Source organism: Bos grunniens, chromosome 19, assembly GCF_055505025.1.
Source record: "Bos grunniens cultivar Pamir isolate PY7600 chromosome 19, Bosgru_T2T1.0, whole genome shotgun sequence".
Taxonomy (NCBI): domain Eukaryota; kingdom Metazoa; phylum Chordata; class Mammalia; order Artiodactyla; family Bovidae; genus Bos; species Bos grunniens.
In genome coordinates, this window is record NC_141183.1 from 7523812 (window position 1) to 7548047 (window position 24236).

General features: G+C 54.6%; 1 protein-coding gene across 10 annotated transcripts in view; it reads left to right on the forward strand.

Annotated features, from left to right (window-relative positions):
* SAP30BP (SAP30 binding protein) overlaps positions 1-17525 on the forward strand; it is a 34184-nt gene extending 16659 nt beyond the window's left edge. For 3 of the 10 annotated variants that reach the window (XM_086356142.1, XM_086356143.1, XM_086356148.1), the window contains 9 exons: positions 4617-4659; positions 9568-9656; positions 11838-11929; positions 12717-12777; positions 13437-13488; positions 14456-14514; positions 15281-15361; positions 15644-15728; positions 15941-17525. In XM_086356142.1, the coding sequence (XP_086212268.1) occupies positions 4617-4659; positions 9568-9656; positions 11838-11929; positions 12717-12777; positions 13437-13488; positions 14456-14514; positions 15281-15361; positions 15644-15728; positions 15941-16122 (744 nt within the window). In that variant the 3' untranslated portion in view covers positions 16123-17525. Of the gene's footprint in view, positions 1-4616; positions 4660-5467; positions 5643-9567; positions 9657-11026; positions 11258-11608; positions 11930-12716; positions 12778-13436; positions 13489-14455; positions 14515-15280; positions 15362-15643; positions 15729-15940 lie in introns of those variants that run through there. The other 7 variants (XM_086356144.1, XM_086356145.1, XM_086356150.1 and 4 more) reach the window with 5 other exon arrangements.
* The last annotated feature ends 6711 nt before the right edge of the window (positions 17526-24236 follow it).

Consider the following 24236-nt stretch of genomic DNA (forward strand, 5'->3'; position numbering starts at 1 on the left):
GCTTCCTTCCCTCGTGCAGGGGAGGAGGCCGACATGGCCAGCAGAGCATGCCCGGGGCCTCAGGCCACAGTGAGGGTTCTTTTTGAGTGGGATCTCTGCTCATGGAGTGCAGTGTCACCAGGGCTTTGTAACTGCTCGGGAGCCCCAGGTCTGAGAGGACAGAAGATTTGGGAGGCTTTGTTTCTCTGATCTGCCTCCCCAGCTGCCCCCTACTTTTAAGATGCAGCGTTTCATCATCGGCCAGAAAACCTAGTCTGGAACATTCTTTCCCCTGGAGCGGGGCGCGGCTGTCCTTTGCCCTCTGCTCAGAGGGTTTTCTCTGTGCCTAGTGCTCCTGAACGTGGGGAGAAAAGGCAGAGTTTAGATGTGGCGGAATCCAGCTGCCAACTTGCCTTGTCTCAGGTTGGACCCCAGAGCTTCAAGTGCACTTTGTGGGGCTGGCTCTCGGAAGGGTTGATGAAGTGTTGGCTGTAAACCTCCATCCTCGCCACCAGGAGCTGTGGCTCCTCTGCTGAGTAAACCCTCCAGCTCACGTGGCCGCACGTCCCGCGTCATGGAGCCATGTTGTTTTCACTTCCTTCCTCTGCTCTGGTCACGGTTTTGCTGGTGGCTGGAGTTTTATATTCTCTGCAGAGGAAACCACATCTCAGATTCTGTAATTCCTAAAAATGCGGCCCCTGTCACAGGGCTGTTAGATTCTTCCAAGTCTCAGACACGATTAACTGCAAAACCAAAATTGTTAGGTTCAGATCACAGCCCTCCAGGGACGGCCCCAGCCCACGGCAGCCGCCTCACACCCTGGTCAGAGGGACTTAAGCCCTGGGAGAATAGGGGGTGCAGATGGTCTGAAGAAGAGGCGTCAGGGTTCTCCTTCCTCCTTTCTCACTTGGCTTCATGGGATGATACGGATTTTGTTTTGCTTTGTTTTTCCTGTGTCTTAACAGGACTTGAACTGGACGGCAGAAACCAGGTTTGCCTGGTCTTTCCCCCAGGAACTGCTATGTGCGACGCGGTCCCAGGCAGGACACCCTGTCTCCACCTTCCTGAGGAACTGGGTGAAAAGCGCCCGCCGGGGTGTCTGAGGGGGCATGTGCTGTCACGTCCAGGAGACCTGGACTCATGCCTCCCGGCTGATGCAGACAGTCATCTGTCTGATAACTGGATCTCTAGGCTGAGTTCATTTCTGTGGCCAACGGAATATCCACCTGGAGGCCAGGGAGGGTGGATTCGACAAGTCAAGGCAGGCTTCCTGTGAGCCTTCTGAAACCCTGCTGTGGGGGAAGGAAAGGAACAGTGGGTTTTTGTTACTTTTTGCTCTTGTCCTCTCCTCCCCTCCTGCCTCTTTAAGGATATACCGAGTCTCTCTCTAGCAAGTTTTGTCAAACTGGTTTCTTGAACTGCTGGCAGTTTAACACGTGAACCTTCCTTCAGTCTCCGAAGGAGATAGCCCTGTTAAATACTTCATCAGTTGTTTTTTCTAACACCATGGCTGGCTTCCAAGATAACTATCCTGGGCATTTTGTTCGTTTTTGCGCTGAGTTCCTGGTATCTGAGGCGTGACTGTCCCATGGGTCTTTGTGTTTAATGCGGAGCCCCGTCCTCGCCCTCAGAGCAGCTTCATTGGATGAAAGTTGCCTCGATGGACTGTTGAGCATAAGTGGTTCTAAAAAGCGTCTCTGGGGTATTTGATGCCTGTCCTCAGTGGTCTCACCGGACACCCTGACTCTCCTTCCTTGCTGGACTTTCTTCAGCATCCCCTAATGTCCTGCAGCCAACTCCATTCCAAGAACATATGTTGCCGTGGCTCCAGGTCCTTGTGGGGTGTAGTCCAGCCCTTTTCAGGCTCAGGTTGGGGCAGCGGGGGTTCAGGCTCCTTTCGGATCTGGAAGCACTTGGGTCGTCAGCTTTCTTCAGGGGCACCTTGGTACCAGGCCACATGCCCAGGAGCTCAGCAGACCCACAGCCCACTTGTCCACGTCAGAGGGCAGAGGAATTCCCTGCTGAAGCGTAACAAGGTGTGGCCACCAGGAGGCACAGAGTCCCATTGTTGGATTCTCCGGGGCCTTAGGAATCACACAGGCGCCTGTGACGCAAGTGGGGGATCTGAACAAGCACAGACTCCAAAGCCTCGCCGTAGTCTGTGGCTCCCAGCCTGCGGAGGCTCAGTTAGGTGTTTGGCTTTTAGGGTTGTTTCAAGGCAGGAGAATCTTTGCTTGCGGTTGGGTCCCTGCGCTTGCAGATAATGTGGAGCTGGATTCCAGCTGGGAAGGGGCGAGGGTGCAGAACTTCTTTCTGGGGGGTGCTGGTTTGGAATTAAATAAAAGGCCACAGTTTCATGGGACTTGAGGTGCACGCCGTGAGAGTAGAAAAGCAGAGACTAGTTGTCATATTGAAACCAACTACCAGGTTAATTTGGGGAAGGGAGCGTGTATAGAAAGATAAATCTGGGGGAAAATGAGGAGCCAGGTCAAAAAAGGAAAACCTGAAGATAGTAGAAAAAAGACTTCCTCTCTGTGATTTTGCCCCATCATCTCTTTTTCTCCCCAAGATGTGACTAAATAAAGCTCAGATAAGCCAGCCCAGGCCCTTGTGAAACGCAGGAATCTCCGCCTCTGCCCACCCGCTCCACCTCCCATCACCGGGCAAAGGCAGGCCCAGGAGCCTCACCCCTTTTAATCTCACGAGGAGCTTGTGGTGTGAACAGGTCCTTTCTCCTTTGAAGAGACTCCTCACTTGTTTGGTGACTAACTTCCTGTGCCCCCGGAGCAGACAGCAGAATTCCCACGTGGCTGGCTTGCCTCCTTCCTTGCTCCTCTGCATTTTGGCCTCCAAAGGGTCCAGGACAGCGCTTTGGGAAAGAGCCCTAGGAGGCCTTTGAAGAGTTAGTGCATCAGGCTTGTGGGACCAGCCAGATGGCCCCAGAGGGGAGGTAGGATGTGGCCAAGTGATGTTTTCCCACAGTGAGCACCCGGACAGCTGTCCCCTGGAGGGAGAATTAGGACCTTTATAGCCCAGCGTGCCACACACTTCAGCATGGGTTCCCCCAGAGTCACAGCTACAAAGGGATCGTTGTGGGGCCCGCTGAGACCCGCTGTCTGTGGAGGGGCTGATTGATGACCAACCTGAATTTGGCTCGGCAGCCCTCTGGGGGTGCCTCTGCTTTTTGCCCACCTGATTGGCAGGGGGCGGGTGACTGGGGACAGTGGTTGCTAAGCAGCCTGGCCTGGACGTTATGCCCGTCCAGGTCGAATGAATAGCTGCAGTGTTCCAAAGAATGAGGGAGTTTTGGCCTATCCTAGGGACTTTTTGGAGAAGGGGGTTAAGAACTGCTGTTCTGGTCTTAGAGCCTGGGGGGTGGGGGGTTGGTGGCCTCCCTGTGCCTGCCTTCTGAGATGTCACCTTGGTGTCAAGTCGCATCGTATGAGTGGGATACACAGCGCTGCCCAGCCGCCTCCACGTGCCCGTCGGGTCCACGATTGTTACTGTCTTATCTCCTCCCTCACTGATCAAAGGGAGGGGACACAAGATCCAGCCTCGTGAGCACAGCTTCTGCCACTGTGATCATTACCACGTCATGGCACCTGAGACCCCGACCTGTGTTGAGGGGCTCGGTTTCTCCAGAAATGGGGAGAACAGCTATGTTTTTACGTTTGTAAAACGTAAAACAAACATTATGCGTTTGGGGCAGCAGAAGCAAGGAAAGTAGGTGCCTAGCCATGTGACCGTGGCCAGAACTGGATTTTCTTCACTACAACACGTGGCACATGGGGCTCTTAGTTCCCCAGCCAGGGATTGAACCTGTGCGCCCTGCATTGGAACGACTGGATCAGCAGGGAAGCCTTTACCTGAGCAGTGAGATCCGGAGTGGTCTGATGAGAAACCTTTGCCCCTAGGGCTCTGTATACCTCCAGAACAGAGGACACGGCGTGGTAGTGGGTTCTGGGGGCAGGGGCTCGCATAAAGGATCAGAGAGAGCTTTCTTTGGAGAGACCGAGCTAGTGTGAAGAAAACCAGCAGGTGAGCTGGGAGACGGAGCCAGGCCACCTTGCGCTGGGCTGTCCTGAGGGCGGTGTGTGACTCCCTGATGGTCTGCTGCCTGCCTGCCCCCAGTTCCATGAACTGCCCCCTTGTGATAAGGCCTCCCTTTTTTGCTGAAGCTGAAAGTGAGAAAAATCTCTTGGGAGGAGATAGCCTTTTGCGTTTTGGTCTTGAGATTCTCTAGCCACCTCTTGTTTCCTGGGCACCAGGCGGGGTGCTGTGTGCTGGGGCGGCTGGCCAGGCCCGGGGGAGCCGTGGGCAGGGTCCAGGTTTGCAGGTGATGGCTGGCTGGCTGCTGGTTGCTCTCCTTGGCATTGGGGGTGCTGTCACTGCTGGAGGCCATGGAGGAGACACTGAAGCAGGTGGCTGGAGCATCCCGGCTGCTCTGATGAGGGAAGAAGGGATATTCGGAGGTTCAGGGGTCTCAGGAACCCCAAAGTGTCAGCTCGCTCTCTAAGTTCCTTGCAATGCTTCTACCTTTGCTCCTTCCTAAAAAATCCTGAGTGGTGTCAGTAAGGAGAGTGACTCTGGGTCGGGAGCCGCACACTTACTCCTTGTGTTTTCCTTTTTCCTTGCAGGATAACCCAGAAGTAGAAAAACGAGATCCCCAGGAATTAGTTGGTGAGTACCCTGGGGTGGAAGGTGCCAGGGACAGGTCTCTGAGCCTCACCCAGAGCCAGCTGGCTTCCATCCACGCAGGTGGTTTCTCTCTGCTTCCACCGAGGCAGCAGCTCAGCTGCGAGCCTGTCTCTGGACTCTAACTCTCAGGGCCTTTGGCATTTCCTAAGATGTCTGGGTGAGACACCCAGAGAACAATTCTTTGAAAACCATATTTATGGTGCGTTTCAGGGAGCTTTGGTCAGTTGCCAGTGTCGTCAAGAGGGACTCGGGCCCCTCCAGCTGGGAGCTTGTTCTCCTTGTGCTCTGCGCCTGGCCTCCGGCCTTGGACCCCCCGAGCCTCTCCACTGGCATATTCACGGGCTCAGGGCGCAAACATGTGGCCTCTGCTGGCATGCTGCTCTGTCCCCGGGAGGGAGCATGCCTCCCAGCCCTGGAGCCTGGGGCCCTCTGTGTAACTGGCCAGGGCGGTTACGGTTCTGGAATGCGGCCCGCGTGTCATCCCAGCCCCGTGTTAGCCCAGCCTCTTCAGCCTTTCAGGAGGTCTCTCGACTCCTTTCATTTCTGCCATGGAGTTTGTCAGGGCTCCCCCGAGGCCTGGCCCAGCCTCACGTTGTCGGGGGTTGGCCCTCCCCCTCCGTGGCGAGACTGCCCATCTCTTCCCGCCCACTCAATCCTCACAAAGCGGGGTTCCTGCTCCCCTCGCCCAGATGGCCCCTTTGCAGCTCACTCGCCCTGCCTGGGTGAGCCCCAGGCTGGAAATGTTGTATCCAGCAGCCCCTCCAACCTGTCCTTTTTCTGGACAGGATGCCTTCACCAGGAATGGCAGGTGGGGACCCATCCTGGTTATCGTGACTGAAAGACCTAAGCATCATTCGTTACGTTTGTCTCCTGAGGGAAAGACTGGGTAGGACCTTGACCACGTGGAGAAGCCCAGATGCTCAGCGGGATTCTGCCCTTCAGCCCCGGGTTTTCTGATGAATGGGGTATGAGTCTTTCCTATTAAAAAAAAAAACCAAATTTTCCTAAAACCAAAGAGCCTGATCTTGGGAAAATGGTGCCATAGGGGCAGTGCAGTTGGCTTCACAGGCAGAGGGAGCAGAGCAAGCTCCCTGGGAAACCTGTGGCCTTCCCCGAGCAGGCGGTCCACGGGGCCGGCCCTGGACTGCAGCCTCAGCCTCGCTGTCACGGCAGGACGGAGTGGGGGCGGAGCCGCCCCCAGGAACGCAGCCAGGCAGCGCTCTCGGCTCCTACTAGCGGCGCTCGCTTGGCAGGAATGTGTGTGGGCTTCAGCCACCTCAGCCCTAAACTCGTCGATAAACAGCTTTGACTTTGCCTCTCCTTGTCACCGTTTGAAAGCAGCTTTGTGAGGGACAGCTTACATAGAGTGGAACCCCCGCCACAGTCCTGACGAAGATGTCTCTGTGACTGTAGAGTGTTCCCCGTGCCATCCCCTTGCACACGTTTCCTCCGCTGGCCTCAGGCAGGCAGTGATCTCTTTTCTTCACTATAGTTTTGTCTCTTTAGAGTTTCTCATACATCTTCGGCTGGGTAATTCTTTGCTGTGGCGGCCTGGCCTGTGCGTCGTACAGTGTTTTAGCAGCATCCTTGGTCTCTGCCCACCACCAGAGGCCAATAGCAGTCTCCACTCCCTGCCAGATACAACAACGAAAAATGACACTGCTGCTGCTAAGTCGCTTCAGTCGTGTCCGACTCTGTGTGACCCCACAGACGGCAGCCCACCAGGCTCCCCCGTCCCTGGGATTCTCCAGGCAAGAACACTGGAGTGGGTTGCCATTTCCTTCTCCAATGCATGAAAGTGAAAAGTGAAAGTGAAGTCACTTAGTCGTGCCCGACTCTTAGCGACCCCATGGACTGCAGCCTAGCAGGCTCCTCCATCCATGGGATTTTCCAGGCAAGAGTACTGGAGTGGGGTGCCATTGCCTTCTCCGAAAAATGATTCTGGACATTGCCACATGTCAACTTGGAGGCAAAATTGCCCCTGCCCAAGAACCATTAATACAGATGGATTCCTTGTTTGTTTGTTTTGTCTGGCTTATTCATTTCCCATAATGTTCTTGAGACCCTTCCATGTTTTTGAGCATATCCATAGTTTTTTTTTTTTTTTTTTTTGATTGGTAATATTATTTCATTGTGGGGTTACACCACAGTTTCTTGAATCCATTCTCCCATAGAAAACATGGGTGAAACTTGAAGCCTCCTAGTTTGGATTCCTGTTCCCATTTCTCACTGAGGAGGGGGTGGATGACTTGCAGAGTGGCTTCCGCTCATGGTGCCCTGGGTGTCCCCCTTTTGCCTGGGCCCAGCGCCTTCCGTCCTTGCCTCTGGATGGAGGACTCAGGTTGCTCCGCTGGTGTGGACAGCGTTTTCACTTGTGTAGACAGGCCCAGGTTTAGTGGAGCAAAGCGGAGCAGAGAAGCTGGCTAAGGGCTCCCCAGCGCTGTAGCTGCTTGACAGGTGAGTGGACACCCAGTCCTCCCCTCCAGGTGCCCCGTGGGCGGTCCTGGAGCAGTGGCCCTGGGGCGGTCATCCACTTGAGTTCTCTGTGTCTCTGGTGAGGCAGAGACACTCCGCTGCCTCCTGCTTCCAGCCCCACAGCACCCACCAGGCGTGCCTTGACTCCCGCCGTTACACACGCCCCGCTGACGAGCCGCGCCTGTGCAGATCCATGCCTGGCAGCTGTGGATACCTGCGCTGCTTTGTGAGGTGGGCGTGCACCCAGGGTGAATCACGCTGACGGCAGCAGGCTTCTCAGAGCCTGAGTACAGTGCCCGCCCAGAACACCCCAGCAGACCCAGAGCAGCCACAGACCTGGGCTGCCCCCGAGGGCCTGGACACACGTCTCGGTGTGTTTCCAGGGAGGTTGATTTGAGGCAGCTGTGGCGGCTCCAGCAGCCCTATGTGTGGGTCTGATGTCTTCTGCTTCAGATGCATTCTGAGACTTAGGAAGGACAGAGTTGCAGGAAGATTGCTCCTGAAATCTGCAAGAGAAACTTGTACCGCGTTTTCTGAATGTGTGCCTTCATTCGCCATTGTTCCAGAGAGGAACTCTCTGTTCCCAGCCCAGTCCCAGCCCACGAGCTTGGGAGGACTCTCCCCTCCCTGTCACTCTGTCCGCTTGGGTGGGTGGGTTGCTAATGGCAACAGCGGCACGCCCTGTTTTTCCAAAAGGCTTTCCTGGCAAACGCCAAAGGGCGCTCTTTGTCTCTCTGTCACGTGCACACACACACTCCCCACCCAGGGGAGCCGTCTCCCCCTGCTGTGCACCCAGAGCCTGCCCTGGCCTTCCTGGCTTTTGGTGCTGATGCTTATGAAACGCGAGAGCCAGCACAGCCCAGGCAGTCCCACTCTCAGCCAGCCTCTGCAGCCTGCTTGAGCCTCCAGCTTAGAACGCCTGCCTCTCCCAGGGCTGGGAGGAAGGAGGAAGTTGGGATGAGATCAGGGTGTCACCCTTGCTTCAGGAGGCAGGAGACGGAAGGGGCTGAGCAAAGAGAAGCACACGGCCCCATGGTGGAGCGTGCTCCCAGACCGCACTGGTGTCTCGGTCCACAGCAGGATGACACGCCAACGCCCTGCTCTGGGGCACATCCAGGGAGGCTCCTCCGACAGTGAGAATCGGCACGTGTAGCCTTGCTGGGAGATGGTCCCTGGGCTCGAGCTCCAGCCTCAGTGTGTGCAGGCTTGTTTGGCAGCAGCTGAGAAGTGAAGCTCAAAGCAGAAATCAAAGCACCTTATCTGCTAAGAAAATATTAATCCAGCCCCAGGAGAGAAGGGAAAGGCTCACCCGGCCGTCCACTGGTAGTCTAGGCGGCCATTTAGGGGCTGAGAGAGTCCCGCCAGGGCTGGCACATGTCGGTGCCCAGTGGGTACTTGCTGGGTGTTAGTGGTGCTGGGTTGTCCATTCTTTGCCTTCATCCTGCCCCACCCTGCTCCGCCTGCTGTTTGCTCATTGCATAGTCCTTTTCTTGAGCGAATGCCTTGAAAAGCACAGACAGAATCTTACAACAAGCAGCACATTGTCTGGGTGATCCAGAGCACGACTCTGCAGTTGCCAGGGTGGCTGGAGGCAGCAGGGAGGGGAATGGAGGGAGAGAGAAACGGGTGGGCAAGGGCACATCGCCAAGGGAATTGTCCCTTGGGAGCTGTGGGTCTTCACTTCAGAATCAGGCCTGTTGTTCCCAGGAATGAAGTGGACCGAGTGAGGGTTGATTGATTTACTGCTGAAGGACCCGAAGCTAATAACCAGCAGGTCGTTTTGTATTGAATAGATGTCATTTATGTACAAAGCAGTTTTGAATGCTGAGTCCCGAAGCCCAGGGAACCCTGAGCTTCTGGTGGACCCTGGGTAGCAGAGCCTGAGACGGAAGGACAGCACCAAGCAGCTCTGAGTCCCCAGGATCCTGGGAGGGTGTTTCAGGGGCAGAGCCCGTGGGAGGCAGAGCCTTGTGCGCATGTCTTCCCAGCCCTGAGCTCACAACTTCACATTGGTAGCTTGAAATTGATTGGCCATGACGGGAGAATTTACACCAGAGAAAGGGGCAGATGGCTGCGGGTCATGGGTCTGCCCCTCCCACCTCCCAGCACCACAGTCACCAGCACCCCAGGACACAGTCCTTCCTCTGGGCCTGGCTGTGATATGGCCGCTCGCGCCCTCTGCCTGAACTTCTTTCCCCACTGCACCTACTGGCTCCTTCAGGTCATTTAAGTTCAACTCAGATGCACCCTCAGAGAGCCACTCTGCATGCCCTGTTTTACCATTTTGTAGTGTGTGATCCCTCCTTGAAAACACTTTATGTACCTTTCTTGTCTTGAAGGGTTTTTTATTGTCCATGTCGGGCCCCCACCCTGACCCTCCCGCGCACCCACAGAACTCCTCTGTTCTCTCTGCAGCCTCCTTTTCTGAAAGAGTCCGGAACATGTCACCTGATGAGATCAAGATCCCTCCAGAGCCCCCTGGCCGGTGCTCAAACCACTTACAGGTACGTGCACGCTCAGCTGCTGAGGCCCGTGCAGACTGGGCGGGTGTCTGGCTGGGTCTGACTTTAAGCGGCTTCTGGAAAAGAAACAGCCCAAGTGGGAAGGAGCCTGCAGTCCTGGTGACCTCACTTAGGCCGCTCCCAGGAGCCGGCGCCCTACCCCCGGCTGCCTCTGCAGCCTCAGCTGGGCCCCCGCCTGCCCCGGGACACTGCCAGCAGAGCAAACAACATGCCTGTTCTGGGCATCCTTGAGCCCAGGAAATGTCTCCGAAGGAACTTGGCTAAGAACCTGAGGGGTCATCAGAATGTTCAAGAAACAAGTAGGAATGCAAATGCTGCTGCTAAGTCGCTTCAGTCGTGTCCGACTCTGTGTGACCCCATAGACAGCAGCCCATCAGGCTCCACCGTCCCTGGGATTCTCCAGGCAAGAACACTGGAGTGGGTTGCCATTGCCTTCTCCGCAAATGCACACGCGTGTAAATGCATGCGCTTCAGTCCTCGTTTTCCTGAAATGGCGGTTCACTGGCTTCCTGTCTGATGATCCCTGACTTGCGGAGATGGAGTGTGGAGTGCGCTCACCTCGGGAGCAGGCCCTCAGGGAACAGCTGGCCTTACTCCTCCCTGTCAGCCTCAGTGGCGGTTTCTCCTTGTCCCTCTGCGTGTTCCCCTTTGAAGGGGACCTTGTGACAGTAGGGCAGACACCCACGGCTGCCCCCGAGCGGGGCCTCTGGCTACGCCGCTAGCGCTCGCACACGCTGACGGACGGGTGACTGATGGGGCTGGAGCTGGGCATGCGGCGACCTGGGTGGGTGCCGAGCGGGGCTGGGCTGCCGCACACAGTCCCTTCTCTTCCTGGAAACCCCTTCCCTTGGCTGAGTCGTCTCCCCACCACCACCACATACCACCCCACCCCCGGCCCCGTGCCACTCATGCTCCAGGCAACAAGCCGCAGCCTAAGGACAGTCCAGCAGTCACCAGGCAGAGATAGCCAGCCCCAGCCTTGAATATCAAAATGTTTCTCCTTTTTAGATCCTGCTAGTGGCAGAAACCATGACACTGAGCAAAGGTTTTAGTTCCCCTGAGATAGGAGAACCCACCTGACGGCCGAGGGCGCACAGAGAACTCATCTGTAAGATACAGCAGTGCCCCCACCTGCCGAGCCTTCCAGGAAGGCCTGCCTCCATCACCTGCAGAGCGAGGACACAGAGGCATGCGCTCGGCTTCTCTCTGCCTGGCAAACGTGTTACAGACCTCTGTCTCCAGCTCAGTGCTTCCCCTGGGCAGTCTTGACTCCTGACAGGAGTGGGTCTCCCTTCCTGACGTTCCAGAGGACCTCGCTCAGGCCCTGCCCCCCCGCCCACCTCCTCTTGCAGGTGAAGAGCACCCCAAGTGGTTTCCTCCTGGACAGTCTGTGTTTAGCTGCCACTAGTTGGGGAGGCTGCCGAGAGACCCTGCCCTGGGCCAGCGCCAGCCTCGCTGGGTAAGCCTGCTCCTCCTCCGAGGTGGCCCGGCCCTGAGGCTTGGGTTCCTGGGGCCTCTTCAACTCCCCGGGCAGCCCTGACGCCATCTGTTGCTGGCATCGTCTCTGTGGGCCTCAGGACACCTGTGACACTGGCCTGGACCCTGCCAGGTGGTTCTCTGGTTTCCCATTGAGCCAGAGAACAGAGCTTGAGGGGAGACTGGATGAGAAACTGGCTCTTGACCCCCAGCAGTGCCTCTTGGTAAAGTGACAAGGACTGGCCAGCTGTGAGCCTCCCCTCAGAGGACACTGGGGAGGCTTGTGACACCTCTCCTGCCTTCCCAGGTCTCCTGCTGGGTCTTAACCCCATGTTAAAATTAAAATCCAGCATTCAGCCCCCACCTGTCAACACTAACTCTTGAAGCTCCTCTTCAGATGATTCAGTAGCTGATCCCCAAGTGGGGTTTGTTCACTGTCTTCTCCATGGCTTCTCTAGCTCCAGCTTCTTATTCCTCCCGCTGCTGACCACCCAGAGGGGATCAGGAGAAAGCACAGCGAAAGCAGACTGGTCTCTGTCTGTCTCGTCTGCACTGGGTGGAGGAAGACCGTCTGGCCGGAGCAGGGCTTCACGTGGCTCCCCCAGGTCCTCGTGTCCACAGCACATGACCACAGGCTGGGATCGTGAGGGGTTCCGTCACCATCGTCTTTTTGTCCCCCTTCTGTAGGACAAGATCCAGAAGCTGTATGAGCGGAAGATAAAGGAGGGGATGGACATGAACTACATTATCCAGAGGAAGAAGGAATTTCGGAATCCCAGGTGAGTTTTCTGTGAGCCAGCAGGGGGACGGTGGGAGGGGTGATGTTGGACTGGGGACAGGAATGCCCCCAGAGAGGTGCAGGGAGAGGCCCTGCTCAGATCCCAGCTGAGCCCAAAGGGACTGTCACCCGGACTGCGTTAACCTTGCTGAGGCTTCGTCTGCCGTTGAAGAGCCAGGCAGCAGGTGCGGAGGGGAAGCTGCGAGACGTGGGCTGGTGGTTCTGCCTGGGCTCTCATTCCCTCCTCCTGGAGTGCGTGATCTGAGGCCTTAGTGTCCTCAGCTGTGCGAGGAGGGGATTGTCTAGATGGTCACCCCAGGTCCTCCTACCTCTAGAAAGTTGTTGACTCTGTATGCGGGTTTGACAAACAGACCTGTGTCTCGGTCTCACTCTGTCCAGTGTTCAAGCAAGTGACACACCCAGGAAAGAGCCTCGTGTGCCGATTGGCGAGAGCTGCCCTTGCCCCTGTGGGCCTAAATGGGGAGGCCCCAACCCAGCCCCACAGGCTGAAGGTCTGATGTCCAGTTGAAACCTCATCTTGACACCATACTCGCTCTGGCTACTGGCCCCAGTCCCTCTCTGTGGAAGGTTGGAAGGCCAGAAGTGACTTTTAATGTCAAGTCAGTGGACATTTGCCCTCCTGTTTGGAAACTTGTTTAGAATAGTTCAACTGGGCTAAAGACTTGGTCTGCACGCAAGTGCTAAATGGCTCTGACCTCCTGGAATCCGGTGCTACGCAGGGCCTCGGGCTTAGGCCCGCTCAGCATCCTGTGGTCTTCTTTTTTCAGCATCTATGAGAAGCTCATCCAGTTCTGTGCAATTGACGAACTCGGCACCAACTATCCAAAGGTATGTGCCACCTGCAGAGGCGGCAGGTGAGGGAGGGGACCCAGGGCCTTGCGCCCTCTCCACTGGCTTCAACCTGGAGCCACTGAAAGGTCCGTGTGGCACGCTGCCAGCAGAGGAGAGCTGTCCCCCTCTCCCTTTGAGCCCGGGGCCTCTGCTGGTTGGACTCGCCGTGCCGCGTAGATCAGCCATCCACAGTGCTTTTCTGCCCTCACTTTCCTAAGAAGGGTTGGCTGGAGACGGGATAGCATCTGAGCCTCCCTGCCCTTGAAGGCCAGAGACTCCAGGCCAGGAAGATCCATGGAAAGACTTGGGGAGAAGCATGTGGTTTCTGAGTCATTTCCATTTATTGGCCCTTTCTGCAACTTTGACAGAGAAGGCAATGGCACCCCACTCCGGTACTCTTGCCTGGAAAATCCGTGGACGGAGGAGCCTGGTGGGTTGCAGTCCATGGGGTCACTAGGAGTCGGACACGACTGAGCGACTTCACTTTCACTTTTCACTTTCATACATTGGAGGAGGAAATGGCAACCCACTCCAGTGTTCTTGCCTGGAGAATCCCAGGGACGGGGGAGCCTGGTGGGCTGCCGTCTCTGGGGTCGCACAGTTGGACACGACAAGTGAGTTAGCAGCAGGAGCAACTTTGAACTTTTCTTTTTCAGGATATGTTTGACCCCCACGGCTGGTCTGAAGACTCCTACTATGAGGCATTAGGTGGGTAGCCGTTCATCTGCCTGCTCACCCATCCATCTGTCCCTCCAGTCATTAGGCAACACAGGTTTCAGGGTCTCCTCCGTGTTCGGCCATGTCTGAGGAGCTGACTATGCAGCCTTGAACCATCCAGACCCCCATCCCTGACTTAAGAAGCTTACAACACAGCGAAGAAGACAGGATCAAAGGAGTGATTCCAGCAATAACAAGTGGAGTGATGAAGATGCAGGCTGGGCCACCTAACCAGGGGCCAGGGGAGGGTGGGCAGCCTTGTGGAGGACACTGTCCGAACAAGGTCTGAAGGTGCACAGAGGCTGGCCCAGCAGGTGTGGGCGGGTCCCAGGCAGGGGGCCGGCGGAAGTGCAGCTCTGTGCAGGGGCCCGGCTGGGAGAACTGGGAGGAGTTTCAAGGGGCCCGCTCCCTCGGGTGCCAGGTCCCAAAGCAGCGGCCTGTGGACCACCAGAGCTGGCCCGTGGTGTGTGGTGTTGGCCCCTATAAGTTCTGTCTTGCTTTAATTTGAATTTAGTGCTAGTGTTTTATCTAAAAATCCAGAGACTTCTCTGGTGGTCAAGTGCTTAAGACTCCGCACCTCCACTCTAGGGGGCTCAAGTTTGATTCCCTGGTCAAGGTACTAAGATCCCACGTGCTGTGCAGCCAGGCCAGAAAAGAAACAGTGCAAATCTAAGATCCCGGTTGCTGAGGAGGTGGTTACCCTAGGCCAGCATTCCCCCGTGGCTGGAGCCCAGGAGCAGCTCACCCCTCCAGACGGTGCGCAGCCCCAGCGTCGGGGCCTTTGGACTGTGAGGCCCAGCTTCGTGCTGGCTGAGGGCTGGCTCGTGACTGCCCATCACAAAGCGATGCTGCAAGCAGGAGCCCCGGGAGAGCGGCAGGCAGCCGTCTGGGCTGCTTTGGCCCAAATTACCTTCTTGTTTAATCCGCTGCTCTGTGACTACCTGTCCTGTCTTCATAGCCAAAGCCCAGAAGATTGAAATGGACAAGTTGGAAAAGGCCAAAAAGGAGCGAACCAAAGTAAGTGATGGGTGGACGTCCTGATGAAGGGGGCAGCTGTCTGAGGCGCATGGGTCCTGCAGGCTGAGCCAGGGGGCTTCCCTTACCCCCACCCCCCACCGCTGGTTCATCACCCGGCGACACTGTGAGCAGCCTTAGATGTGCTGGATTTTAAGCCTCCATGACTCAGCTTGAAGACGCTTCCCAGGCTGCTTCCACTTGGTTTCTCGGGACTTAATGTTGGCTGCATTATGTCCCCTCCCCCGACACACACCCTTATAGCTGCCGAGCCCTGGGGGCTTTCTCCCTTTGGGCCCATCGGCAGTCTCCTCAGCCTAAACGGAGGAAGGCGCTCTGGTCTGTGCCTGGTCTGTGCCGTTCTTGGCTTCCAGCACTGGCCTCTGCAGCCCGCCTGAGTGCTTCCGTGTGCCTCCCGTGGCCAGGTGACCCCTCACGTCAGGACCCTGAGCGTGCTGCTTGCCTCTGGTCTCGGTCCTTCAGGGGACCGAAACTTGGCCGTGAGACCAAGTCCTCTGGGCTGTGCCCTTTCTGACCGGAGTCTCAGAGAGAGAACACAGCCGCAGGACGCCTGCCCTTCCACCTGTGGTTTAGCCTGGTCCTCCTCCCGCAGCACATTTGGCCTCCAGGACGTGTGTCCCCTGCCCCCCTCCCTGGGGCCACAGGGTTGATCTCTCTGGGAGCTGGTGCTGGGGCGATCAGGGGTCCTCATTCTTAACCCTTGATTGAATTTGCCAACTCTCTCTCCTTCCCCCTTTCCAAACCCCAGGCTTGTTGCAGGGACGTGTCTGCAGCACCTGGGGGCCGGAGCTGTCCTTCCCCTGTGCGCATGGGCACCGCCTCCCCCGAGGTGTGAGGGCGGGGCCTGGGTGGGCAGGGGTGCCCCAGCAGCGCAGAGATGGCCATGGCGGGAGGGGCCCGGTGTCTGCGGGAAGCTCTCTTCCGAGGATTAACCGTCCTCTCCAGGCGCCTCTCCAACGCTTCCCCTGCTGGACAGTCACAGCTGGTTCTCAGCGCTTCCCTCGTGCAGTGCCAAATTGCCTCCTGTGCCCCAGGAGCAGACAGCTGGCAAAAAGATGTGGATGCGCACTGTGTGCAGGTCCTGACTAACGATCATCCCTCTCACCCCCAGATTGAGTTTGTGACGGGCACCAAGAAGGGCACCACGACCAACGCCACGGCCACCACCACCACCACGGCCAGCACAGCCGTCGCAGGTACAGCGGCTCCGCTCCCCGCCTCCCCCGCAGACACAGCCAGGCCCTTCCCGCCTTATCTGCGGGAGCAGGGCGGTGGCGCTCTGGGCCTGGGGTGGGTCCCGGCTCCCCGGCTGCCCTCGGCTTCCTGGGGCTGTCCCTGCCGTTTGTGCTCCCTGGTCTCAGACCACTGGCCTGGGTGGGCCCTGACTTCTCTCTGGCCTCGTCCCCAGATGCCCAGAAGAGAAAGAGCAAGTGGGACTCAGCCATCCCGGTGACGACCATAGCCCAGCCCACCATCCTCACCACCACGGCCACCCTGCCAGCTGTTGTCACCGTGACCACCAGCGCCAGCGGCTCCAAGACCACCGTTATCTCTGCCGTGGGCACCATCGTGAAGAAGGCCAAGCAGTGACGCGAGGGACCCCAGGGACCGGCTTAGGGTGGCTCGGACAGTCTCCCCTCAATGGAGGGGAGGAGCCACTCTGGGACCTGACGAGACCGCGGCCTCTGGGAGGTTCCACATTGTACATTTCAGGACTGGGACCCGTTCCTCTCCCTCCTCCCTGCGAGGAACTCCGGGTGGCATTTGGCCTGGAAGAGACGGGGCTGCAGAGGAGCGGGGCTCTGGACGGCGTCCCCGCCACGGGGTCTGCGCCTGATTAAAAGTGCCGCGTCCTCACGTCTCAGCATCTTGGATGCCCTGGTCTCTTCACAGTCTGTTTTCAGGCAAATGTGAAAACTCAAGTGTCCTCTCGTCTTCTCGGTTGGATCCTCACCTCGGGGTTGACAGTGGGGTGACCGCAGCCTGCAGCCAGCTCAGAGGGGGTGGCCCGAGAAGTCACCTCGGTCATTCCCAGTGAACGTCTCTTGGCACAGGCAGGCAGGGGTAGAGGGGGGAAGGCCCGGGCTCCCGCTGCCCTGGTCCTGGAGCTCTGAACCCCACCAGCTGTCAGGAGCCCAGCCTGTCCTCCCCTGGGCGCAGTTGAGCCCTCCTCCAACCACCTCTTGGACACACCCTGGCCTTTGAAGTCTCACCAGTCACCAGAAGGGCGGGAGCTGACCCCTGACCCTCGCAGGGAGGGGGCAGGTTGCAGTGGGGAGATGAGTCACCTCCTGGCCTGGCTGGGCAGCCATTCATTGTTTACGTTAAGTCCAGCTCCTGGGAGGATCTGCCACCCCACCCTTCCTGTGCCTGTTATCTCTGCCCCACAGCAGCCCTCGGGCAGCGCCAGTGGCCGCTGGGCTCCTCTGGGGCCAGAACAGATTTCCCAGCAGCTGCCAGGCCTGGAGTCCCGGGTCTGGAGGGAAAGAGTGCTTTTCCTGCTCTCAGGCAGCTCTCTCCCCACCAGCGGAAGGGCCGAGCGTCAGAGAAGGAAGCGAGGCTGTGAAGAGCTGACCTGCTTCCTCAGAGTGGGCAGGGGTTCAGAAAAGTGGTCCCCAGGAGGCACCGGATGCTGGTGCATGACTGGGGGAGTGTGACGACCCAGCCCTGCGGCCCCCAGAGTAGAGATGGAGCCACCCCTGCCCCCTCCCCACAAACACATCCCCAGCTGCAGAAGAGGGCATGTCTCCCTGTTCTTTGAGGAACTTCGCAGCCCTCAGACATAGAGAGAGAGAGGGCTTCCTGCCTGCAGCCTCCGCCAGGGCCCCAGGGAGCTCATGTGGCGGCAGCTGGGACCTCGGAGTCAGCACCTCTGCTCTGGAGCCCAGGTTAAAACAAATTGTGTTTGAGTCATGTGTGTCTCAGGCCTTTTGCTCTGTAAGTCTTCTCTGTCAAATCATGGTAATAAAGCTTTTTGAGCTGGTTGTGAGGAACCTACGAGATGATTTATGCATCGCTGTTGTTGCTCAGTCATGTCTGACTCTGCAACCCCACAGACTGTAGCCCACCAGGCCCCTCTGTCCATGGGGTTTCTCAGACAAGAATACTGGAGTGGGTTGCCATTGTGTTCTCCAGGGGATCTTCGCAACCCAGGGATTGAACTTGTGTCTCCTGCATTATCAGGCACTAGTGGCTAACTTACCACTGAGCCACCAGGGATACGTTTATAGAGTACTCTATCCAGGCTTGTTGTTGGTCAGTCCAGCTCCTCCTTGTTTTAGACCAAGGAGGGAAGCACCCTCTAGAGATGATAAAATCAGCCTGGATCATGGCCTTCAACTGTCCTCCAGGCCCTCCCAGACGTGCCACCGAGCCATCCGATCAGTAATGGCTATTCCCCCTCGGGGCCCCAGTCACAAGGGCCCTGGGGAGAGAAGTCTGGGAGTTGGACAGCCCGGAGTTAGAGCTGTTCCACTTACTAGCCTGGTGAGTGGGTGAAGGTCTTTAGTCCTGCTGAATTTCGGTTAACTCTCCTGTGAATCGGGTCTAGTGCCTGCCCACCGTAGTCCCACTGAGCCACAGGGGCAGGTTCTCGGCCTTCTCTGAAGGCTGGGTGTCCCAGAGTGCCCTGTCCTTGCTCACAGCCTGTCCAAGCTGAACTCTACTCCCGCCCACCCACACAGCCCCACCCTCTCCCCAAGGTCCCCATCTTGGGTGATGACATCAGGATTACCCTGGGCTCGCCACTGCACCCTGGACCCCCATGCTCTCCCTGCACCCTGTGGGTCACTTCAGGAACCCCTCCCCATCATTGTCACTGCTGCCCCGGCCCCCAGTTGCTCTCGCCTCATCTGCTGACTCGAACTCTTCCATCCAAGCTCCAGTCTGGCCAGCATCTTCCTGCCCCCCAGCTCTTACCTAGTCACATGGTCTCCCACTGACCACAGGAGAACCCACTTCAGCCAGGCAGGCAAGGCCACCAGCATTCTCATCACCCCTCCAGCCTTTCCCCTCCTTCTCCCCACCCCCCACACTCCCATGCTTGGCTCCTCCCAACTTTCTCACTTCCAACCTCAGCACCGACACTTGGAAGATTTTCTTAATTGCAGGTCAGTTCAGTTCAGTTGCTCAGTCCTGTCCGACTCTTTGCGACCCCATGACTCGCAGCACCCCAGGCCTCCCTGTCCATCACCAACTCCTGGAGTTCACCCAGACTCACGTCCATCGAGTCAGTGATGCCATCCAGCCATCTCATCCTCTGTCGTCCCCTTCTCCTCCGGCCCCCAATCCCTCCCAGCATCAGAGTCTTTTCCAATGAGTCAACTCTTCACATGAGGTGGCCAAAGTACTGGAGTTTCAGCTTTAGCATCATTCCTTCCAAAGAAATCCCAGGGCTGATCTCCTTCAGAATGGACTGGTTGGATCTCCTTGCAGTCCAAGGGACTCTCAAGAGTCTTCTCCAACACCACAGTTCAAAAGCATCAATTCTTCGGCGCTCAGCCTTCTTCACAGTCCAACTCTCACATCCATACGTGACCACAGGAAAAACCATAGCCTTGACTAGACGAACCTTTGTTGATAAAGTAATGTCTCTGCTTTTGGCTATGCTATCTAGGTTGGTCATAACCTTCCTTCCAAGGAGTAAGCGTCTTTTAATTTCATGGCTGCAATCACCATCTGCAGTGATTTTGGAGCCCAGAAAAATAAAGTCTGCCACTGTTTCCACTGTTTCCCCATCTATTTCCCATGAAGTGATGGGACCGGATGCCATGATCTTCGTTTTCTGAATGTTGAGCTTTAAGCTAACTTTTTAACTCTCCACTTTCACTTTCATCAAGAGGCTTTTTAGTTCCTCTTCACTTTCTGCCATAAGGGTGGTGTCATCTGCATATCTGAGGTTATTGATATTTCTCCTGGCAATCTTGATTCCAGCTTGTGCTTCTTCCAGTCCAGCGTTTCTCATGCAGGTCAGATTGTCTTAATCCTTTCCTGATTTCCCCCGGACGTTAGTTGCTCTTTTCTCGGTGCTCCCTACTCTTTCTTGCATCTCAGATAACACTACTGCCTTGCAGCATCTGTCCACACAGCCCAACAGCACTGTCGCAAGTGCCGGGCATGAGATAAGAGCCCAGGTGATGCGAGGGATGGAGGGGGCGTTTTTTGGCCACACCATGCAGCATGCAGGATCTTAGTTCCCAGATAGGTGAGGGTTAAACCCATGGCCCCTGCCTTGGGAGCACTGAGTCTTAACCACTGGATCAGGCTTCCAGGGAAGTCCCTGTATTCTCTAATTTTATGCATGAGGGGTTTTTTTGTTGTTCTTTTTTTTTAAATCAGGGTGTGGGAGGTGCATACAGAGAAACAGTTTGTTTATTTAAGGCAGGAGCAAGGCAGAGACACACACCTGCAGAGAAAGGGTGTGGGTGTTCTCCCTAATGTGAAGGAACGCCTTTATGCATGTTGAAAATCTCCAGGGACTTCCCTGGTGGTCTAGTGTTAAGATTTCCACACTTCCACTGCAGGGGGCGCAGATTCGATCCTTGGTCAGGGAAGTAAGATCCCACAGGCCTTGTGACCAAAAATATAAAATCTTTATAATTAAAAAAAAAAGTCAAGGTCCTTTGAACATAAAGAATAAGAAAGGTAGCTGTGACCAGATTTGGAATGGTCCTCAGGAGAAATGAAGGGCAAGGTGCTGAACAGTGCAGGGAATATGCTTTTGTGTAAGACAGGGAGGAAATACAAAACCTAAAGTACAGAGAGGAAAGAGACAAAGAAAACTCATTTTAAATTTGAATTGGAAATATCAATATGAGCTCATGATTCAAATCAGCTATGTCCTTCGGAAGGACCCAGAAGCAATGGCTGGCCCCGTGTAGCAAGGGGCACATGTAGCATCCGAATCTTACCCTTCCCTCCCAAAAAGGAACCAGGGCTGCTCGCAGAGAAAGGGCTAATCCAGAAATCTAAGTGGAACTCCACCAGTGTGTCCCAGAAAGCAGGGAGGACTGCAAGGAGGGTTTCAAAGGTCAGAGGAACTGGTTTGAAAAGACCTCCCGCTGACCAATTATTGTGAAAAAGGAAAAACTCCCTTGCTGACTGTACACTGCTAAGCTCTCACACCAAGTGCGCGGGCTTTTCACAACCAAACACTTCTAATGCCAACTGCCCAGAGTCAGCACCAACCCAAGAGGTGAAAGGGGCTCCATCCCATAAGACTGTCTCCTACCCAGAAGCAAATTGTAAGTCCTGGCCTCCTCGACTTCCAACTGACTGGCTGTAAATTGGGGGTTCCCACAGTACTCTTGCCGGGAAGATCCCATGGATGGAGGAGCCTGGTAGGCTGCAATCCACTGGTTAGCTAGGAGTCAGACACGACTGAGCGACTTCACTTTCACTTTTCACTTTCATGCATTGGAGAAGGAAATGGCAACCTACTCCAATATTCTTGCCTGGAGAATTTCATGGACAGAGGAGCCTGGAAGGTTACAGTCCATGGGGTAGCAAAGAATCGGACATGACTGGACACCTGAGCACGCACACACTCCATTACATGCTTCATTAAATCATTGGACATTGTTTTGGAGAAGGAAGTCAATCTCTAACCCGTCCCCCTTCTCTGGAGGTTGGGGGTTGGGGTGAGGGTGGGGGAGTATTGAGGCTGAAAGTTCGAACACGTGGTTGGTTCCCCTGGCAACCAGTGCCCCCAACCTTAGAGGCTTTCCAAAAGTCACCTCATTAACATAAACTCTGTTGTTATTGAAAGGGGCTTCTTATGAATAACAAAGACTCACTTTCACTTATATCGCTCCGGAGCTTTTCCAAGAACCATAGACAAAAACCAAACATATCTTGCTTATTATATCAGAACATCACCAGTGTAAACTACTGGTAAGTGAAAATCCATTCGTGCATGGTATTTGATTTGAAAAAACAGAAAAAATGTATTTGCCACCATTCAAGTTGAATATATCAACTCTTTACTCTGAAAGTTAGAATTAAAAGAATTAACCTTTGTGCACTGCTGATGGGATTATAAAATGATGCAATTGCTATGGAAAACAGTATGGTGGGCCTCTAAAATTTAAAATAGAACTACTACCACGCGGTCCATCACTTCTGGGTTTATATACAATAAAACTGAAAGCAGGGTCTGGAAGATAATGACTGCACACCCGTGTTCATAGCAGCTTAATTTACAATCAGCCCTGGGATTTCTTTGGAAGGAATGATGCTAAAGCTGAAACTCCAGTACTTTGGCCACCTCATGTGAAGAGTTGACTCATTGGAAAAGACTCTGATGCTGGGAGGGATTGGAGGCAGGAGGAGAAGGGGACGATAGAGGATGAGATGGCTGGATGGCATCACCAACTCAATGGACGGGAGTTTGAGCAAACTCCGGGAGTTGGTGATGGACAGGGAGGCCTGGTGTGCTGCGATTCATGGGGCCGAAAAGAGTCAGACACGACTGAGCGACTGAACTGAACTGAACTGAAGAGGCGGAAGCTACCCAATGTCCATTGACAGATGAATGGATAAAAACAATGTGGTCTATACATACAATGAAATATTATTCAGCCTTAAGGGAAGAAAACCCCTACACATGCTACAACAGAGAGGAAGCTTGTGGGCTTTATACTAAGTGAAATAAGCCAAACACAAAAAGACAGATTGTGTGATTCCAATCAGGTGAGGCACTAGAGTAGTAGTAGTCCCTTAGACTGCAAGGAGATCCAACCAGTCCATCCTAAAGGAAATCAGTCCTGAATATTCATTGGCAGGACTGATGCTGAAGCTGAAACTCCAATACTTTCGCCACCTGAAAGAACTGACTCACTGGAAAAGACCCTGATGCTGGGAAAGATTGAAGGCAGGAGGAGAAGGGGATGACAGAGGATGAGATGGTTGGAGGGCATCACTGGCGCGATGGACATGAGTTTGAGCAAACTCCAGGAGTTGGTGATGGACATGGAAGCCTGGAGTGCTGTATAGTCCATGGGGTCGCAAAGAGTCAGACACAACTGAGCGATTGAAATGAACTGAACTGAGAGTGGTCAAAATCACTGATTCAGAAAATAGAATGATAGTTAACCAGGGGTTGGGGGAGTGAGGAGCCATTTAATGGGTATAGAGTTTCAGTTTGCAAGATGAAAAAGTTCTGGGAATCTGTTTCCCAGCAACGTGTACATAGTTAACACTGTTGATCTATACGTTTAAACTGGTTAAGGGAATTCCCTGGCAGTCCAGTGGTCTGGTGCTTTCGCTGCCCTGGCCTGGGTTCAATCCCTGGTTAGAGAACTAAGATTCTTCAAGCCACGAAGTACAGCCTAAATAAATAACTGATTATGATGTAATTTTTATGTTTTTACTACAACTTAAAAAAATCTTTGGGGTTGTTTTGTAATGTAATAGTAATTGTTTAAAGTTCTATAACTCAAAAAGAAAAGATTTTACCCTGTATTTTGGAGGTGTACAATTCATTCCCAGTTGGTGAAGGAAACCTTTTTTTTTTAATTTGAAGAATACCTTTTATTAAATATAGAAACAGAAAGTCTACTCTTCAACCCCCAAAGAATAATTGATTCAAGCAAGGATCAACAATGGATGCTAGAACTGTTTAGTGAAAGTTTGTTGGGAAAAGGGCAGGATGACAAAACGCCATCACCCCCTCTTAATTACTTCTTAATCATAAAGTGAAAATGCATTTTTACAATTAAGAGAGATGGTGAGGCAGCTAACATCCTGTGCCATCCGATAAAACACAGCATCTCCTAAGACCATCCTTGACGAGAAACTGTAAATCTAATCAGGCTTTTAGACATAACTTCCAGTTTACAGGAGGATAAAAATCAAGTCAAATAACACCATGAGGAAGTAACCAGACAAATCCAGATAAGGTCTCTAGACGGGTCACCAAACTGTTCCGGTCACACAGTCACTGTCCATTTATCATTTAAGCTCTTTATAGAAATGGGTACCACTCATCCAGTAAGTGACATACATCGTCAAGCAAAAAATAGTGGAGGGCTTCCCTGGTGGCTCAGTGGTTAAGAATCCACCTGCCAATGCAGAGGACAGGTGTGATCCCTGGTCCAGGAAGATCCCATGTGCCAAGGAGCAACTAAGCCTGTTTGCCACAACTGCTGAGCCTGTGCTCTAGAGCCGGGGAACCATGACTACCTAAGCCCGCTCACCCTCCGCAAGAGAAACCACCACGATGGGAAACAGTTGCACGACCACGAGAGAGTAACCCCTGCTCCCTGCAGCGAGAGAAAAGCCCGAACACCAGCAAGCACCCAGCAGAGCCAAAAATCTATAAATAAAATGATTTTTTTTTAAGTCAATGTTTGGGGGTGAGAGAGGAGAGACTGTTTTAAGAGTAAGAAAGATTAAACAGTCAACTGTGGTGGGGGTTAATACAAGGTCTCTAGAAGGGTCACCAAACTGTTCTGGTCACATATCCACTGTCCATTTATCATTTAAGTTGTTTCTTTATAGAAACGGGTACCGTAACTGATGTACACGGTCAAGCAAAAAGTAGGCGCATCCCTGGAGAATACGCCGCCCACCTCGGATGCCCATGGTTTAAACTGTGAGCTCCATGAAGCAAGCAGGTGGTGTGGCTCATTCCTCTGCGATCCCAGGCACCTGGCTTAAGAGCCCGTTAAATGCTTGTCAATGAATAAATGATTGAACTAATGAGG